Genomic DNA, 20931 nt, shown 5'->3' with positions numbered 1-20931 from the left:
TTTTTTAAAAAAAAAAAAAAAAAAAATAAAGATCTTCAGTGAAATTTGTAGGGCCAAGAAGTTCACATCAGGGCTTTACAGCTGGAGAACTGCAGTCCTCTGTGTTCTAATTGTTAACATCTTCAGCACAGCTTATATACCAGAAGTGTTCCTTGGGGCTCAGAGTGGCAAAATGCACTTCCATATATATATACTATAGAGTATATTCACCAACACTAGAGGAAAGATACTTTGTTGAAATAATGATACTTGTAAGAATAGTGATGTGCTTGGCTGTAACACTGAAATGGCACTAGGCTCAAGAAATATCAAATGCTTAGAAAAGCTGTGTCAGAATATATTTACAATGCTGAGTTATCCTTGAAATAGCATTAGGATACCCAACTGCAGATAGCTCTTTCCTAGCCCCATCTTGCAAAGTGTACAGAAGTCTGTTGACTTCAGTGAGTCTCAAGGGCTGTCAACTCTTTTCAGGATAGATTATAATCTGACAGAATCTGGTTTTAGAGGACAAAGGGATCCTTTTAGAAAAAGGAGTCATCACTGCTGTAGTTCCCAGCAGCTCTTCTTTGAAAGTGGGAGCAGACTGTCCTTTTCCATTTCCTTTAGATGGGTGATACAAGTGATATAGTGCTGAGGATGCAGAGTTCTTTAATAGAAGCATGGAACCCACTCAGGAGGAGTGTGATGTGGGATACAGGAAGGAGGCTCTGATAAATTGCTCTGGGCAGGAAAGCTGCTGGAAACTCAACAAAGAAACATTAATGAAGAATAGTTTTAGAACAGGGGTGGTTGTGATGGGTGACAGAAAGGTGAAAGCATGGCATTATTCTGATGCACATGAGCCATATTTATTGCTGGCTGGCATGACTCTTTTGATCTCAGTGGTTTTATAATATGGGTGAACCAGACCTATAAATGCTGTACATATGCTTTGAGGATGAGCACTCTTTTGTAAGTATCACTGAGTACATCTACACATACAATTATATGATTTAGTAAACTCCAGCACAGTTTGCACTGAAATTTATTGCTCACAGCTGCCATGTTTACATATGCATCTGGGACTGCAGCATGCTGAGCTGGGTTGGAGTAGCCCTGATGGGTCAGTAGCCCTGGGGGTCAGTCTGCCAGCCCAGGCTGCTCTGACCTGCTCAGTGTGCTGTGTAAGGGCTTGTTAAGGCACCAGGGTACTTCAGTGTGGGGGCTAGCAGCCTCCGTACTGAAACACCCTTGTGCCCCAGCCTGTTGGGTCAGTGTCTACACGTGTTGCAGGACACTAAATACCACCACAGCAGGATAGTACTTGTGGGCATGTGTAAATGAAGCAAGGGGTATGTGTGCATAACACTTTAAAGCAGGTTAAATGCTTTTGCACTGCTTTAATGGTGTTGGTGTTTGCATGTGTCAGTGCTGTATTGCAGATTAATTCCAGCCGTTGTAGCACATTTGGTGGCATAATCCACCTTAAATGATTTTGGGGTGCAGCAAACTAAAACACCTCTGAGGAGTTTGTTTGCTGTTTTACAGCTGCAAAGCAAAGCACTGGGCTCTGTGTGGCTCAGGGACTGTGCAGGCAACCTGGCAGTAGAAGTCTTGTGTAGATGCACCCACTGATTATTATTCAGGCAGGAATTGTGTGGCACATTGGAGTTTGATATTTAGGTTGTGGCCTGAAAATGTATTGTAGAGATGCTCAAAACCACAGAAGACTACAAGCAAAATTACTAGAGAAATCTTGCATGGAGCTGAGACTTGTAGATCTCTCTTCCTCCTGCTCCAAAAACCTAGTCCTTTAGCAATTCAGCTAGAGGAGAATGTCTTCATTTTATACTAAATTCTCTTATCTTCTCTGGGCCAACAACTGGAGTGTAACATTGGGCAAACAAATATGTAGCACTTTGTAATGGGTGGAATGCAGACTTTGGGTTAAACCCTGGGATTCTGGAGAAGTTTGGATCAGGCCTGACCTTTGTGGGTCAGACCCACCTGTAGTAAACAAAAGAAGAACCTTTCTGAGGGGCTCTGCCAGATTATCACACCCTCCATAAGGATTTACTAATGCCTTTAAAATAGCTTGCATAGTTTATGAGGGTGGGGACTTCTACAGCACATGTCCTTTGGGCGCAAGCTAACATGACATTGATAATGTGATACTAGTGGATCTGATTCTTTTGACTGACCTCTCATTCTTCTGACTGTCATGCTGGTTTCCCATTTAATTTTAACATCTCAGGAAAAGGAGCTTGACATCACTGGGGTGTCTCAGTGAAGGCATCCACTCAGGTCACAGCAGGAGGCAAGCTAACAAACTATTAGGCTGTATTGAGATAGGGACGGAGAACAGTGGAAACTATTAAAATGATTGATGTCAGATCCTTGCTTCAAATACAATGTTTGGTTGCAATTATCTCAGTTTAAAACAGAACACAGCAAAAATAGCAGAGTTCCCAAGAAGGGCAATGAAAATGGTTAGAGGTTACAACAAAAAACTGAAAGCTAGAGCTGTGCATACACTAGGGAATTTCACAGAAATTCCCATCACTGTTAACAGAGGCTCAGGCTGTGAGAGAGTCTCGTTTTACTTACGCTAGTGTAAATCAAGAGTAATTCTTGCAGAGCCAGTGGTGTTATGCAGATTTGAAACTATTATGGTCAAGAAATGAATATGCTGCTAGTGTCTAAAAGTCTCTGCTACCTTCTAGTCTTTTACCATGTATTGCTAAAAAGTTTCATTGAAATGCTGATAAAAATTAGTTTCATTGTATAAGCCTTGTTTATGCCAGGACTGTCCAACTGGTGACCCATGGGCTGCATCTGTCCCTTTAAAGAGAGTATGCAGACCATGGGCTCCTGCCCAGATGCCACTCTTCCTCTCTCAGTTGCTCCTGCACCAGAGGCCAAGGGGGGCTTGAGCACCTGAACTGCATGCACAGCAAAGGAGGGAAACAGGCTCTCTGCACTTCAGGCAGGTGGTGTGTGCAGCTGGGAGAGGAGGGAAGCTAGGTGGCCCATGCTGTGCATGAAGTGGGAGGAGGAGTCAGCGTGCAGCCATCATGGCCTGTGGCCCCTAGGTATATGCCCCTCACAGTGTGCAGCTGCTGCAATATTGCCCCCCAGGTCTGCTGCCTCTGGTGGCCCATAACCCTGGTTGCTGCACCTGGCTGCCCTACACCATGGCTCCATCTGTGGCATAACCTAATGTAGATAAGACTACAATGAAACATGTTGGATATCATGGGTTATTATAAACTCAATGAAAGGAATGCTGAGGTTGACAAGTGTATTGAACAAACATGGGTCCAGCTCTGTTTTTAATGGACAAATTTGTAGTTACTCCCCGATTCAGGCTAACTCTTGTTTTGAGTTCGTGCAAAACCAAAAAACTTAGGGGTGCATTAAAACAACAGATGGAAAAATAAAGAAAGTGCGTTGTCCCTTGTAAAGTAAAACAGCTGAGGCTTGCACAGCATTAGCAAAGTCAGGCTAAAGAGGCACTGTGGCAGGACACGACCTAGGGGTGCCATGAACTCCTCTAGCTACCATGTCAAGCAGGTGTCAACACACCTGCACCAGTCTCACCCACCACATCTTTGATGTTTTAAATGTTTAGGGGAGGCTGCCTCTTCTATCCACTCTGACATGGTACCTTGATGCAACTTAGCCAATGCTCTCTGTCTAGTTGTCCTGTGCCCACACCAGGGCCTGTCTCCCCATGGCTCTTGCAGCCCACACCGGGGCCTGTCTTGTGGAAGCCCAGAAAGGGCGCATGGAATCTGTGCACCCTCCCTGGGGCTTCTCCCGTGCTTGCCCTCCCTGGGGCTCTGCTCAATAGGGCTCAGGCAGCCTCGGCCTTACCTGGCCCTCAGGACCCCTTTCCAGGTCCTACATCCCACTGGGGCTTTCTTGTCTGCACCCACACTGGGCTCCTCCTGATATTGCCCACACTGGGGCTGGGGTTGGGACACCCCAAAACACAGCACCCTCTCCAGCACCAGGAACCCCCCCTCCACTACTGGGGAGCTCCCATGAGGCCTCCTCCAACCCCTACAGCCTCACCCTGTCCTCCGGTGTTATACAACAAAACAGAAAATACAAAGCCCCTGGCTATAACAAAAATTCCCAGCCAACCTGCCTATCCTCCATACATATCCCTATCAGGGTTTTCTCCGCCCGCTATCATCATACCACAAACTCAAGCCATCCAGCTTCCTGCTCTGCTTACTTCCACAGAGCTCCTGCTTCCTCAGCTCCCCAAGGGGAACTGATCTTCCAGCCTCAGCCTGGCTGTTTGTAAAGGCCAGGCCATGCTCCCTTCTGGTCAGCTGACCAGACTGGTTGCCCTGGCAACCTGCACCTGTGCTGCCCTGGTGACTGGCAGCTGAGCTCATACTGCTGTTGTCAGTAGCAGGCACCTTAGTGCCCTGCTACACACCTCCCCCCCTCAGGTTTCGAACTCACCGGGTTGATTCTTCCATCTTATTCATATCATGACCGCCCATCCATCTCTCAAGCTCGAGTTCTTGTTCTCTGGGCTTCTCCCCTTACGTTGGCGGAGGTTTTGAGGCACCTCCTCCTCGGCCTTTTACCCAAGGGGCAACATATGGGATTTCTTGGGATTTGCCCCGCCACAGGCAGTCCCCCCACATTAGCCAACCTTGGTGGATTGCCTTCTCCAACCGTCAAGACCCAGCCTACCCCCTGGGGGTTTCTTCCTCTTTTCATCTGTCCCCGTTCCATCCCCACATTTCTTGGTCTTCTCCTCTAGAGCTGTCGTGGGGGCCGTTGCCTCTCTATAATCCTTTGGAGGTCCTGGATCCTTCCCCAGATCTCCCACTGTAGGTCTAATGCTCTCAAGGCATCCTCTTTTCTCCAAAACTCTACCTTCCCCTGGCCTGTAGACCCTCCTTGGGGCCCCTTATAGATTTTCACATAGGCTACCCCTCCTACCTTCTCTTCGATGACCTTCCTCAGCAACTGCCACCAGACCCATCTGGGGAGGTTGTTCACATAGATCTCTGGTCTTTCCTCCCATTTTAGTTCTCCTTTGGGTATTGGCTTTTTATCTCTTGTCTCCTGCCCATTGGTACACCTTTTTCTGGGGTCTGCTTGTTCCCTTCTTGTTGGGTGTGCCCTAGGTCCTTGTCACACCAGGCCCCCGGCCACTTGCATCTGGTCTAGGCCCATTGTGTCTAATGTTTCACTCCCTGGGGAAACCAGTGCATTCTCTCCAGCTGCCCCTGCCTTTACCGGTTCTCCTGCCCTTGGTTGTTCCTGGGTGGGTATTACACCTCCTCCCTTCTCTTCCCACAGGAGTAGCTCTCTCAGCTGGTTCATCTTTGTGACATTGTGTCTCTGCCACTGTTCCCACCTCTGGCCCCATTCTGTCAGACATGTCAACAGGGTCTCTTTAGACAGGGTCTCTGGTTCTTCCCTCACAGGTCTCCTCTCCACCGGGTGTTCCTTTCACTCTTATGGTCTGCAACTGAGCCTGTAGTTGCTTGTACTCCTGCTCCCCTTCTGGGGCAACCTTTGCTCACCGACCGTCCTATGATCGCTCCTACCTCCTTGCCCTTTTCCCAATGTCTGATCCATTTCAACTGCTAGGTTAGGGCTCTCTATCACCTCATCCTTTAGTTGTGCCCCTGTCTGCTTCAGGGACTCTTTGAGCCCTTCCCCCGGGTCACTCTCTGTCTGCAGTCCTTCCTTTTCCTTTTTAGCTCCTGAATTTCTTGGGCCATCTTTTGCACTTCTAATTGCAGTCGATCTTTTCCCCTGTTCAGTTCTACCCCCTTGGCTTGGCTATCCGCTAAGCGAATTTCAAGAGATCACACGCAACACGCCAACTCATCTCTGTCACCCTCCACTTTCTGTAATTGTGTGCCTATCTCTTCCTTTGCTAAAGCCTTTAGATCTCCCTCCAAGGACACCCGTTGTTTTTCTAGCATTTCATAGCTTGCTTTGAACATCTTAATCTGTTCTACCTCTTGCCAGAGCAACTTATCGGTTTCTGCTGCTCATGCATAACTCTCCTGCAGCCTATCCTCAGCCTGTGGTCTCATAGCCTGGGCTACTTCCAGCTCCCATTCTAGCCAGTCTATTTCTTCTTCTAGTTTCTCTCTTTCTTTGTTCATCAAATTGGCCGGCTCTCCGACCTCCCCTATTCCTTGCTTGCATGATCCTTATCTAGGCTTTACCCTTCCTGGGTCAGCCTCAGTCTTTGTCCTCACCAACAAAAAAATCTGGGCAATGGTTATAAAGCCCTTCGGACCCACTTACTGAAGGGCAGTCCCCCTGCCTGACTCCCAAAATGCCCATCTGCAATTACAGCCCCTGGGTCCGCTGTCACTCCTTATTCAATGCACGGCTGAGCCGTTTCCTGGCCAATGCACCACTGTGGCAGGACGTGACCTAGGGATGCCGTGAACTCCCCTAGCACCCCCTGGCTACCGTGTCAAGCTGGTGTCAACGCACCCTCACCAATCTCGCCCACCACATCTTTGATGTTTTAAATGTTTAGGGGAGGCTGCCTCTTCTATCCATTCTGATACGGTGCCTTGATGTAACTTAGCCAATGCTCCGTCTAGTTGTCCCGCTGCACCTGCACTCTAGCCTTAGGCGCTACAAGTAAGTCCTACTGTCGCCCGCACTGGGGCCTCACTCCAAGCCCTCACCCACGGCTCTTGCAGCCCACACCAGGGCCTGTCTCCCTGCGGCTCTCGCAGCCCTCATTGCCCGCACTGGGGCCTTTCTTGTCTATGTGCCCTTTCTGGGCTTCCAATCTGTGTGCCCGCACTGGGGGCCTGTCTCCGCACTCCCGCCTGCACTGGGGCTCTGCTCAATAGGGCTTAGGCGGCCTCGGCCTTAACTGGCCCTCAGGACTCCTTTCCAGGTCCTACGCCCCACTGGGGCTTTGTCTGCACCCACACTGGGCTCCTCCCAATATTGCCCACACTGGGGCCAGAGTTGGGACACCCCAAAACACAGCACCCTCTCCAGTGCCAGGGACCCCCCATTACTGGGGAGCTCCCATGAGGCCTCCTCCAACCCCTACAGCCTCACCCGGTCCTCCGGTGTTATACAACAACGGAACAGAAAATACAAAGCCCCTGGCTATAACAAAAATTCCCAGCCGACCTGGCTATCCTCCATACATATCCCTATCAGGGTTTTCTCCACCCACTATCATCATACCACAAACTCAGGCCATCCAGCTTCCTGCTCTGCTTGCTCCCACTTCCTCAGCTGCTCAAGGGAAACTGAACTTCTGGCCTCAGCCTGGCTGTTTATAAAGGCCAGGCCCCGCCCCCTTCCGGTCAGCTGACCAGACTGGTTGCCCTGACAACCTGCACCTGCGCTGCCCTGGTGACTGGCAGCTGAGCTCATACTGCTGTTGTCAGTAGCAGGCACCTTAGTGCCCTGCTACAGGCACTCATGAAAATAAAATAAAAAGACCAGGAATAAAATGTTCAAAAGCACCTAAATGACTTTGGCACCTAAGTTGCATTATGCAGTAACTTAAATAACTTAGGCACTTTTAAAAATGTCATCCTCATTTGCAAAGGAGAAAACTAAGGAGTGATACAGTGGAGTGATCCATATATAGCATGACATAATCATCTGTGTAAAGATGACCTGCTACCCTTTTCTGCAAGACAAGAACAAAATGGCACACAACAAAACTGGGAGGTGATATATTTTAAACGTGTAAAAGAAAATATTTTTGTATAAAAATATATATTCCTCTTGTTGTAATATATATTCCTCTTGCTGAAGGACTCTGCCAGCAGCTGTGAAGATAACAAATTGGGAATCAGACATGAGCTGACACAGTGATGTGTGCCTGATTGAGCAGACAGCTAGAAGTAATGACTGAATGGTGTGAGCTGCCCCTGATTCATGACAAGAGTTTAAATGTCAGAATTGCCAAGTATATCACTGCTGACTGAATCGCTGTAGAAAGGCGATGGACAATCATGTGAGAAGGTCATAGAGTATCAAGTGTCAGACCATGTTTTTAAGTGGAATAATTTTTTGTGAATGGGACCTTAGGGAGTATCCCTGCTTTTTCTCCAATTTAACCACTGGATTTTGAGGAAAATAGCATAGTAAGGGGCAAAGAAGAGGAGGTGAGAACTCAACTATAGGATAAAAGGCTAAGTCATTACCCAGACTTTGAATTAACTGAAAACAAGAATTTTTTCTCCTTGTATTTAGTAGGTATATTTTGGTGAATGTTATGTTTTCCTTTGAAGTATCCAACATGGCAGCTTTCAAACCAGGACACTGAATGGAAGGGATCCTGGATCCCTACTAAGCCAGTCCCTCAATTCACCTCTACCCTGTTGCAGCTGCTATCATGAGGAGAGTTTCATGTAGGGATTAATTCTAGTGTCCCTGAGTGTATGCTGTTTTTGCTTTCTTATTTCTAGGCAAAGCGGATTGTCAGTGAGAAACGGAGCTCAGATTGCCTCTTGAGTCCAGGCAGGGTCCCAGACCTGAGTGAAGAAGAAGTGGACCACCTGGTGGCTTTCCGGAGAGGGAGGCGGATGCAGATCGCCATCACCATGGATAACAAGGAAAAAGTGAGTGCCCTCCAAGAGCCCATGTTATAAGGACTGGGTCTCCACCCTCACTACTGGGGGCGTTGGGAGGCAAAATATCAGTCACTGCCTTTTGGCAGCAGTTCAGCTGAAGGTAGAGTTTCTTAGCACTGTGGGATTTTTTCCATGCCAAAGTCACCTGGCTTTTATGACTCAGAAGGAGAGTCTTTGGTGCTGACCTACTTCCTACCTTTGTGATCGTGCCTCTAGTTACTTCCAGACTCTTTCATCTTCGGCCTCAGCATGTTCTTAAACTTGCCCCCCCTAAGCATCATGCTGTGAGATTTCTTTGGGGTCAATGAGGTGATGCTGGCATCACCATAAACTTGCTTTCATTTTATGGAGAAAATAATGCAAAAGATTTCCATAGCTGCAGGAGTCATTGGCACCTAAAGCCAGCTCTCTACTTAAAGACACACAGTAGCTTGTGATCAAAGAGCCCTGTCCTATCTTAACAGGGAGTTAACTTAAAAAACAGAAGTAGATATTGCCCAGTCCTACTAAAACCAGCTGAGGTTACTGGATATTTTTATTTAAACTTATAGGTCCTGAAAACACAGTCTAAATACTTTATTGCAGATTTTTTCCCCCCACTCCTCTTTCCACCACAAAAGATGCATTTTTCATACAAGAGATCCATAGAGCAGCAAAACTGTGTGCAACCAACATGCACCATTCAGAATAAAGATTAAAAGATAGAAAATGTAAATATGAACAAAGAAAACAAGTAGATACAAAAGGAACTAATTCAATTGCCCTCAGTCAGGCTATAGCCAAAGCCTGCTGCTTACTGTATGCATTGTTCTTCAGTTTTTTTCTTCTGATCACTGGAGTTTTAAATAAAGATACAGGTCCACGTTATCTGTTTCCCTGTGGTTTCTTTACACACTTTGAGTGTCATAAAAATCATATACGCCTGTATATCAAGCTACCATTGAATACAGACTGTCACAGGAGGCCTTCATGGTGTCTTGAACTGGCATAATGATTCTGCAACACCCAATCCTTTTTCTCCCAGAATCATAGACTCATAAGGGACCTCAAAGATCATCTGGTCAAACCCCTGCATGATACAGGAATGCTACTCTTAAATCATCCCCAGCCAATGCTTATTCAGCCTCCTCTCAAAAAATCTCCAATGGAGGAAACCCCATTATTCCCCTGGGTAGTCTATTGTACCACCTTATCGTTCTAGCATTAAGTATGTTTTTCCTGAGGTCTAATCCAAACCTATTTTATTGATGCTGGCAAGTGTTAGGGTAAGTTTTGAGGGAGAGGGAGTGTGGCCTGAGCACCACTGTGTTGTGGCTATTTTTGGCTGCTCAAATACCCCTTGAGGTTGTATTAGGGCAGCACTGAGGCTGCTCTAACTTATGTCATGGGTTGGTAAAGTCGCCTCTTTCTTCCCACCATTCCTGCATGACCTGAATCTCAGCCATATCCCATAACAAGTACCTTAATGCTGAGACAAGTGAGTGAAGTTCATAATGGCATGCCTCCTCCCCACTCAGTGCCCTCTCCCATACCAGCAAACTGCCCTTCACACTAGTTACGGTTAAACAGAAAATATTTAGCAAATCGGTGTGGAACTTTTTCAGGCATGTGGCTTTTTAGAAAGAGAACATGCCTACCAGATTCCCCTTTTCAAAACATAGGCTCTTGCTGCTGCTTAGTTTTCAGGCAGACTCAACAGAACTAGAATGCTTAGGTCTCCCCTTTCCTTACCGTCATTTCAGATAACACTTTAAAGCACCATGTTCCCAGTGGATTCACTTACCTGGGTATTACAAAGATAAGCCAACATTTCTCTGTCACAATAGCCTATTTATTGTTTGTAAATGACCACAGTGAACCAACTCTAACGGATAAGATTTGACTGGATTTTAATGTACTCAAGAATGCCTCTCTGCAAACAAGTTCAGAAACTGATGTTCATTTTATATCCTGGAGTTTTAAATAGGAGCAAGTCACCTGAGTGGGGAATGACCAGAGAACAAGTACTCTTGCATTCTAGTAGGAGTGTGGGTGTGGGAGGGTTGCCCATCTGGCAGAGAGGACATGATGGAGTGGGTGGCAGCACTTATCCTGAGAAGAATTCTGCAGAGTCATTTGCTGGCATTCACAGTTTTGCTGTTTAGCAGAAAAAGTGTCAAATGCATAGGATGGGTGCAGAGAAAACCAAGCCAGAGTTCAATATAAAAGTCAAATGATTTTCAGATATGTGGGGAGCCAGAGGAAAAGCAAGGGCAACATTGGACCCCTGCTGAACCAGATGGGACAACTGACAACTGACACCCAGGAAAAAGCCAACCTATTAAATGGGTACTTTGCGTCGGTCTTTCATCAGTCCCATGGGAAACCCATGCCCGCTACGGGACAGGGAGGTCCAGGTGAGGGAGATCCCCTGCCCTCCATTAACGGTGATCTCATGAAAGAGCACCTTGAGATGCTGCATACCTTCAAGTCAGCCAGCTCTGACAATCTACACCCCAGGGTACTCAAGGAGATGGCGAGGATCATAGCCCAGCCCCTGGCACGGATCTTTGAGAACTCCTGGCTCTCTGGTGTAGTGCCCGAAGACTGGAAGAAGGCCAATGTGGTGCCTATCTTCAAGAAAGGGAGAAAAGTGGATCTGGCTAACTATAGGCCCATCAGCTTGACTTCTATCCTGGGGAAGATCTTAGAAAAGTTTATGGAAGAGGCCATCCTTAATGGACTGGCTGATGCCAACATCCTAAGGGATAGCCAGCGCAGGTTTGTTGCAGGTCTATCTCCCTGTTTGTTCAATTTGAGGAGGTCACGTAGAACAGAGAAAAATGAAGGTCCCAACAGAAGACATTGGACATTACACTCCCAAACGTCGCACACATTTTAGTTGTCAAGATCATGTTTAAAGCACTTCTGTAGATTCACCAGTTGCTCAATTGATCATTAAAACATCCCTCATGTAAAAAATTATAAAACTGACTTTGAAACTCCAATTTCCAGTAGTTATCAATAAGACCCATGCATTCCAAGTTCCAGTTGGTCTCATGAGATTGACTCATCTACTCAAAGTTACAGTGCTGCATTGTTCAGGTGCCATTTCTCCTATGTTTAGTATTATTTTAGAGATGTGGCAGTAGCACCTCACAGCCGAAGTCCCTTTGTGCCAGACATTGAACACCCCTATAGTAAAGAAATGGTGTTTGCCCTGGAAAACTTGGAATCTGTGTATAGGGTAAGAAACAACAGGTGGCTGCAACAGATGGAGGCGAGATGATACTGGTTCCTCTTTTAAGCAATAACTAAAGCCCACTCAAGGCTGCATGCATAGGAACTGACTAGTTCTACTCTATGCTAACAGGTATGGGCATCCTGTTGAACTCAATTCTTGCTGGGGGTTGGGAACTGCAGTTATTTCCTAGAAGAAGATGTCTGTGCCTGCCTGCATGCTACGCCAGTTCTAGGATTCCAGTGGCTCATAGGACTGTTAATTAAAATTGCCAATAGCTCAAATTAAGAACGAGACCTTAAAAAGGGGGATAAGGCAAAATGCCATGTTTATTGATTACATGAAACAGATACATAAACTTGGACACACCAGTCATACAAACAGACATACATAAGCATATAGACAAACCACTCCAGTAAGATGTTATAGTTACCAGCAGAAGTTAGCACTGGATGGGCAATCCAGAATATGAGCGGGGGTATACAGCTGCCTGTGCTCCAGGAGGTTGCAAAGAGTGGATTCCCCATCTTGGCTTATCTGCATATCATTTTTATGGGAAGTTCAAGTCTTTGTTCAGCATTGGAGTTTTCCCATGCTTCAGTTTTTAATTAGAGGTTGTTTCTTTTGGTTATCTCAACTTGAGGTCATTCCAGTAAAGTTGGTTATCTCCGCTGAGGTCATTCCAGTTACGTTGGTTATCTCCGCCTTGAAGCATTGTGTACTTGAAATGGCAGGATATGCAATATGTAAAATTCTTTCTTCTTACTATCTTCTTTGCATCTGATTACAGATAAGTTATTCAGCTATCCATTAATTAGTTTACTGTCTGGTAACTCATATATTGGCACCTTGTTGCTTACACAATCAATTAAATCTTCTTCTGTTTTCATGCAAATAGTTACCATTCTTTCACCATTCACCCTCTCACACTCATGTACACAGGGCATACAAAATTCATCTACTTATGTCAAGAAGGGAACAAGCAAAAAAATGGAGTTTAAGTTGTTCATAAAATTGTTCCTAAGAGACAAAGAGAAATAAAGCTAATACAATCATAGCGGCTTATCAGTTCAGTACTATTATCATTTAAACATAATAAATAAAGCAAAAATTCATACTACAGGACTACAGCCAAGGACTCATAGGACTCTGGTACAAGAGTGTTTGAGTGTATCGTGTTAAAGGGACCTCACCAACTCCAGTCAGAGGCATATTCTCAAGACACTGAGCATGTGACTACCTCCAGTCCTATGCACTGGACTTAAAATGAGTAACTAAGTAGGGTGGGACAACTGAGGCGGCCACCCTGGGTGCCAACTTGGCTGGGGAAGGGGATGGCAATAAACCATTGGTGCCACAGCCACACAATTGCATTGATGGCAAAGTGACAGCTGGCAGCCACTGCTGCCCCCATGTATTGCAGTTGCCCCAGGCACCCAGCTCTGTTATGCCTCTGCCTAAAACAGTCACCGTCTTTGACCATCCTCCCTTGTATTTGCTATATCCAGAAAGATTGTTTGAAATGGCTTTGTCTGGCTACACTGTCACTTTATCTAGTTTCTATGTAGGTTTAAGAGGAAGCATTTAAGTAACTGCTTCCATTTACTACTGCTCATAGGACTTAAGAAAGAGTGCGAGAGAAATACCTGATTTAGGCTGTCTCAGAAATCAGTCTCCCCCCTGAAAGCCACTGGAAAGCAGTATACTACAGAAAGCACCAGCCTGTTGGCTTGGTTCAGATTTTCTTAGTAATAAATCATTAATATTTTTCAGTCCAAAGATGTAAGGGTGCTTTATGGAGTGTTCCAGTACTAATATGCCTTTTGACTGCTAGAGAATCTGAGGCACAGAGCAATTAAGTAGTTTTCTCAGAGGCATAGAGGAAGCTAATGGCATAGTCAGGAATGATGACCTAGGTGTTTGGATGCTAATCTGGGCCTCAGGAGACCCAGGCTCAGTTCCCTACTCTTTCACAGACTTCTGGTGTGGCCTTGGGCATGTTTGAGTCCACGTCCCAGTTCCATCCTTCAGATGGAGACAGTAGCCTGTAAGGGGTGTTGTAATGGTGAATATGTTAAAGACTGTGATAAGTATTCACATAGTGTGGTGATACTGGACCCTATAACCACCTCATACAGCAGAGGATCCTGATTGGCAATCCTGGTTTCTAGCCACTAGAAAACACTGCCTCCTTCCTCTAATACATGGCTCAGCCTGATGAGAAGCTGACAGTGCAGTTTTCTAGGAGGGCTGGCTCTGTGCTGGAAGGGGCTGGTGCATTATTTGTATTCTCCAGTGACGATTAAAAGCAGCTGTATGTGCTGACCTCCACTTGAGAGGGCTGTCATTCTGTTCCTCTGATCCTAGGGGGTGATAACTCAAGCACAGAGCAATTCATGCTTCTTATTCAGGGGACACAGATTCAGCAGCAGCTCTTGCACTCTGCCCCCTTCTCAGTACAGAGCCTGAGGGAAGAAAGCTTGCCTCTCTAGGCTGCATGACATGAGCCAGTGCACAGGAGGCTTTTACAAACCAAGACGGCAGACCTGTTTCTTCTTTCCCGGCACAGCACTGGGCCAGCAGGAAACACAAAGAGACAATGACATGGAGATTGTAAAACATGCTAGGAGAGTTGGTAAGCATGGCTGGCAAAGTTGCTTGGCTCTTGCTGGCAGTCCTTGCTTTGTGTTTTCATCACACTGAGCCATTTGTCTTCCAGCTGGGAAGCTGCTCCGCCTCACAGCTTGAAAGAGATACAGGGCGTGTTAAAGGGATTTGAACAGTGCGCTTTGCTGTAAAGCATCTTTGTTTTCAATGGAGTGTAATATAGTTTCCAACTCTCTGTACTCCTTATACAAGGCAGGATTGTTTGCACTAAAAGGAGGAGATGGCCAAGGCCAGGAGGAGGTACAGACAGAAGGAACCATTTCCATGTAAGGCCCAACCCAGCTCCTGCTAGCCTCAGCAGGTCTGTAGTCAGAGCATGTGTATTTGTAGCCACATTTTGGGCAGCACTTCTGTCCCTGGGTTCTATCCACTTCTGTCCGGCAGTTACATGCACCTATCACCCTTCTAATTTCCCCATTAAGAATCCCATTTGCTAGGGGGGTTGTATGGGGATAAACACCACTAGCATAGTGAGGTCTTTTCAACTGTCTTTATTCAGTGCATGTGTTGTGCTTTTTTGAAAAAGCATTATACTTGCCACCACTCCCTCCTGTCTGCTCTCTTCTCTCCCACTCCTTTCTTGCATGTGCTTTCCTGCAGTTTGTTCTTCCTCTGTCTCCACCCCTACCACCTCAGCCCTGGTTCCTTCTGTCTCTCTAGACTATGCAGCCTTGTCAAGTGGTCCCTGCTCCCTTGCACACACTTTAGAAAATCCCTGTCCTAGGTTCCCTTCTCTTCTGCTTCACTGGCTCTTTCTATGTTGCTGGTATCTTCTAGGGTTGGCTAGTACATCCCCACCTGCTGCTGGCTCTAATCCATGTGAGAGGTTCCTATCTCTTCTCCTACATACCAACAATCAGTAGTGAAGGCAGCTAAGCTGGCTCTCCCCTTTGATTTCCAGCTCATTCAGACTCCATTCTGGGAAGCAACACTCTTCACTGGATTCTCCCTACCAGTGAGGCAGCTCTACCTTGACCTGGATGGACTCCCTGGGGCAGGAGGGCAACTCAGTTCCCCTTTCATTCCATCTTTGGTTCTTTCCTGAGACTGCTGGCATTTATTGCAATGGTTGTTTTCCAATGAAACAGTCATCTATTTGCTAGGCACTGAGCAAACACACACATTCAGTTCACAGGTAGTAGTGACTGCCAGCTATTACCCACTTCATCTGGACTGGGAATGATTCTGTCAGGGCTAATGACCCCTGCATTCCTCCATCCCCTGCCTATGCAGATTCTCCTCTCTCATTATTCAGTCTTTGCCAGGCCACCTCTTTAATCACTTTCTCCATTGCATGCTTATATATCTCATTAATCCCTTGTTTGTTCTTTAATAACCATGCTTACGCCTCTATAGACCCCTGCAGTGTATACAGGGGGATTCACCTTCTTTTTCTGAGGTCCACTAGAATAAGATGCCCTGAAGATGGCTTAAAATACCCCATTTTAAGATATCCAAATGTGTGTTCCCTTTGCTCTGTTCAGCTGGTGTGGGAAAGTTGCTTTTAGATCTCCAAGTCAGTGTTGTATGATCTATTTGAGAAGTGAATTTATATCTATCTAACTGACACTTCCCTGTACTGCGCAAAGTTCTGGAAACCAACCAGTTACAGAACCTATCTTGTCTTTTTTCCCATCAAGCCCAAGTGTATTCAGCTTACAACATGCTTGAAAATGTTCTCTCTCTCTTGTGTTTTCCCAGAAACAAGGACCAGACAGGTCCTTTCAGTTAGACCTGGATTTGTGTTTTAAAACAACAAAAGCAAAAAACAAAACAAAACAAAACAGGAAAACACAAAAGCAACATTGTGCATATGTGCCTGTAACAGGCTGCAGCAACCCTGCCTCCGAATGTCTGCTTGGCTCTGCAGAGTTTAGTGATTTAAAACTGCAGCATACAAAAATCAAATGTATAACAGGTACACAGCTAAATACTCCCGTTTTTCAACTCAGAACTGATTGCATAAACTTAGAAAACACAATCATTCATAGTCCTTTCACTCCCACCCCACCTTGGTATCCCAAACAGCAGGGTTTTCTGTTGGATTCCCTGTGCATTTAATCATCACTGGAAGATCAGTCTTTATACAAATTGTATCACAGATCACCTGGGAACAGGTGAATCTGCTAAAGGCCAAGAAGTCACTAAACTGCTCTTATCTTACAGGTGATGCATCAGGTGGCCCTGTATCAACTGGTCAGAGAATTGCATGAGTGAATTGTGAGAAGGCAGACAGCCGGGGTCTGGAGGTGTAGATGGCTCTCAAGTCTTTTCGGTATCCTGATCTGGGACTGAAATGCAAGATTTCTAGTGGTGGGTTAGTTGGATTAACCATGGCTATGGCTCACAATGACACTGCTTGGAAAGTTATTAGGAACCAGATCACACTTTTTAGAAGGTGACTCTCCATGTGAAACTCTTCCCTTCCCATGTAGAAGATGCTATCGGTTGTCACTGTGGAAGTAGACCATTCTCTCAGAGCTCTCAGAAAGGAAACTGCACCTCTTTGTGGGCCTAGGCATACACAGATGGCAAAGATATCTGAAGTGGCTGAGGAGGATCTGACATTACTTTCCCGTTCCTGCATCCAGCAGAAACAGCATAGGACACTAGAGATTGCTCTTGTGTTCCTGAAGAAAACTTCTTTATCCCTGGCTATGGCACTTGGGAGCTATTACAGAGGATGCTCAGCCAGTACAGAAATATAGGGGCTGCATACAAATATCCCTGCACATCCAACATATCCAGTGAGATGGGCCTCACTGGCCCTTACACATGTATTTCCAGTAAAGGGCATGGTCAGGCCCATAATTACTGTTATCCTGGCAGCTGGAGACTGGGACTTCCAGAAGACTTTGATATTACTAGTTTTTGTGGGAGCAGAAGCCTTGCATGATTTCAGTTCAAGCCACAAAGGGGCAGAAAGGGTGAAGCAGAGGTAGAGTCTTAAAGCTTCTAGAGGACAATTTCCTCAACTTCTGTAGCAACAAAAAGAGGGTCCGTGTCCTCCCCTCCTCTTGCTCTCTGTCTTTTCAAAAATTTCTCCTGGCTGCTGTCAGTTTTCCTAAGAAGTCCCTCCACGTTCTGGCTGCACTTTAGGAGCATCACATTATACATTAGCGTATTACAGTTGCGAGCTGGCACTCCAGCACCACTGGAGCATAACCGTTAATTAGCGAGTTACAAATCATCTTTCAAATGGACAGCTGATACAGCTTCTGGGCATTTTAAATTGCTGTTTTATTAACAATGCTTCCAGAGATGATATATCACAAATGAATACATTTCTAATCAGGAGACTTGAAAACCACTCTCATCAACCCAGTAATGTATATCATCCCTTAACTACAGTGGAAGGAAACATTCTGGAAAATATCTGCCCAGAAGACAGAGAGAGGGTGAGATTTGCAACAGAGGTTATTGCCCACTTAGGCAACACAGTGACAAGCCTGGTTTGAAAGAAATCTGGGGGAAAAAATATCCCAAATTCTGAGCTGTTTTGACAGTCTGGCCCCTTTTGGGTATTAAGCCCTTGAAAATCTAGCTCCAAACTCTTTTTTTTAAAGTGCTACATAATGGGGGCAAATTCTACCACTTTTATACTTGCATGGAACAGTATCTGCCTCTGCAAATACTCCCATTTACTTCAAAGGGCCAACACACTTAACAAAAGTCAGGAAACCTAGCCCTGAAGAGTTTAAGAAACCTTACCTACTTATTTCAACCTTATTATTGACATTCTTTTGTCTGTGAGAGATGGTGGATATTGCAGCCTATGACAGATGGTTTGCAGTGCCTCATGTGACCAAATAGTCCAATCTAAGATTTGCATGATCTGTGGCAGTGGTTGCAAATGTGTGTGTCATAGTTGGGTGGTTTGGGAGCTGCTTGCCTCTTATAGACTCTTTTCCTTCAAGCTGTTGGAGACCATTCCCATCATGGATTTTAATGCCCTGGTGGAAATGATTTCGCCACTTGTTCTGATCACTTGCCAAGTTTCCCATGGGCCAGGATCAATTCCAGATGCCTTCATATCTCACTTGCATGTGTCTTTATAATGAATTTTGGGGCATCCTGTTGTCCTTGTTCCTTCCAATATTTCCTTGTATAGCATGTCATTGAATATACCACCATCATCCAATCTGTTCAGATGGCTTAGCCCAGGAGCGGGCAATTATTTTGGGCAGAGGGCCACTTACCCAGTTTTGGCAGGCTGTTGAGTGCTGCATGGGTAGCCCTGCTCCTTGACAGGTACCCCACCCCTTGACAGGTGCCCTGCCTCCTGGTCACCATCTTGAGACCATTGTCCCAATGTCTTGGGACCAATGTCCCAGGGCCAGCACCGTGGGGCCCAGAGAGGGACGCAGGCTGGCAGGAGTCTGTGGAGCCGGGTTGGGCTGCACCAGCAGGGAGAGGGGGGAGCTGGCCTGGCTTCATAAAGCCCCTGCCAGCCGGGACTCCGCGCTCCTGCCACCCTGCTCTGGGCCCCACTGGCACTGGCCCCAGGACACCAGTGAGGGCCCCATGTTCCCACTGGCTCCCCGCCGGCTCACACCCAGTGCCCCCCAGCCCCACGGTACAGGTGGGGGGGCAGCACACAGCCCCGACCCCTGCTTGCCAGCAGGGAAGAAGCTGGTGCTGAGCATAGGGAAAAGTGGCCCCTCGCCCACCCCATGGCCGTCACTCCCTGCTGCAGGAGCTCGCAGCACGTGTGGGGCTGTCTAGAGCAGGCACAGGCAACCTCATGCAGGCTGCAGGTGGCTGCTGTGCGGGGTGCTGGCCATGGGGTGGGAGAGGGGCCACTTTTCCCCGCGCTCAGCACCAGCTTGTAACCTGCCCCACTGCCAACCTGGTGGTGCTGAGTGCAGGGGGTGGGGAAAGCAGCGGAGAAAGCAGCCCCTCGCCTGCACCATGCCTGGTGCCCCGTGCTGCAGCCAGTCACAGCCAGCCTGGGGCTGCCTGTGCCTGCTCTGGACAGCCCCGTGATCACCTGCAACAGGGAGCGCCGGCCATGGGGCGGGCTTTTCTCCGTGCAGGGAAGGAGCCCAGGGAAAAGCTGAATGCAGAGGGAAAGGGACCCCTCCGATACTCAGTGCCCCATGCTGCAGGCACTTGCAGCCCACATGTCGCTGTCTGGAGCAGGCACAGGCAGCCCCACATGAGCTGCAAGCAGCTGCAGCATGGGGCACCAGGGGTGGGGAGGGTCTGTTTCCCCCACCTTGCACTCCTTCCCTGCCAGGTGTCCTCTGCCCCCACTTACCTGAGCTTCCCGTGCTGGGGCAGCCATGGTGCTCCCAGCCCAGAAACCCCAGCTGGGGGGCGGGGCCGGGTGGCCCGCTGTTGTTGGAGCCTGCCAGGCTTCCGCTGGGTCCTACTGCCCTTGGTTCCTGCACTTTTGACAGGAACCAAGGGCAGAGAAATATTAATTATCTACATTTTTTTAGGGGCCCCGCAGGCCAGATAGAATGGCCTCATGGGCCGGATCCAGCCCGCGGGCCGGGCCGTATTTGGCCCACCCCAGCCTAGCCAATGCAGTTGTCTCTGTCTGAGTAGGGTTGTCACACTTGGTAAATTTGACCTTTGAAGAACCTCCACATTGGTAACTTTATCTTGCCATTTGATGTTGAGTCTGTGGCATAAACAGTGCAAGTAGAAGCTGTTTAACATTTTCTCTTGATGTGTATAAGCAGTCCATGTTTCCCCACCGCTCATGAAAGTGCTGAGGATGCAAGTTTTGTACACTAGCATTTTGGTCTTGATGATAAGTTTTGAGTTGTCCCATGCTCTTTTAATTAGTTGTTTAATTAGTTAATTAGTTTTGAGTTGTCCCATGCTGCTGAAGGTGGTGGCAACCTTTCCAATGTGAACATTGAGTTCTTCATCCAGTGAGAGGCTGGTGGTCACTGTAGAACCTAGGTAGCTGAACTTTTGCACTACTTCTAGCTGGTTCTCAGTAAGGGTGGTTGATGATTAAGGGTGACTGATGGTGATTTTAAACCATGCTTTAAAAAAAATAATAATTTGTCTAAATCACAGAATAAACCAATTTAAACATATGTACCTGCCTTAGGTTTTTCCCCCCAACATCTGTGTTCAGGATATGCAGGCACTGTTTTATCCTTCTATTCTAGCCTAGTCCCTTAAAAAAACAGCAACAATCATTTGCCATCCTACATTCAGCATTTATCAAGATATCCTAAATTGTAGGCTGTGTGAAGCGGCTAGTATTCACTTTGGATTCAGATTCTGCTGATTCGGGAGACAGTGATTCAATTCAGTGATTCAAAATACTGTCCTAAATCAATTAGGTCGAATCTGACTCAGATATTTAGCCGCTGCCAAATCAGCTAAATCTCCAAATCAGACAGGCCTCATCCATTCCCCACCCTCCCTCCCCCCGGCTGCCCTGCCTGGCCCCAGCGTCCCGGCTCTTTAAAAAAAAAAAAA

At 46.8% G+C, this 20931-nt stretch overlaps 1 protein-coding gene across 2 annotated transcripts in view; it reads left to right on the top strand.

Annotated features, from left to right (window-relative positions):
- The window catches only part of CUNH15orf52 (chromosome unknown C15orf52 homolog), a 131604-nt gene that overhangs the window by 45914 nt on the left and 64759 nt on the right, over nucleotides 1-20931 (top strand). For both annotated transcript variants that reach the window (XM_019518999.1, XM_019518998.1), the window contains one exon: nucleotides 8433-8585. In XM_019518999.1, coding sequence (XP_019374544.1) covers nucleotides 8433-8585 — 153 coding nt within the window. The remainder of the gene's footprint in view (nucleotides 1-8432; nucleotides 8586-20931) is intronic.

Source organism: Gavialis gangeticus, unplaced genomic scaffold (assembly GCF_001723915.1).
Source record: "Gavialis gangeticus isolate Ggan-Ray unplaced genomic scaffold, GavGan_comp1, whole genome shotgun sequence".
Taxonomy (NCBI): domain Eukaryota; kingdom Metazoa; phylum Chordata; order Crocodylia; family Gavialidae; genus Gavialis; species Gavialis gangeticus.
The sequence above is the reverse complement of the archived record's forward strand: the minus strand, read 5'-3'. Positions and strand labels throughout refer to the sequence as shown.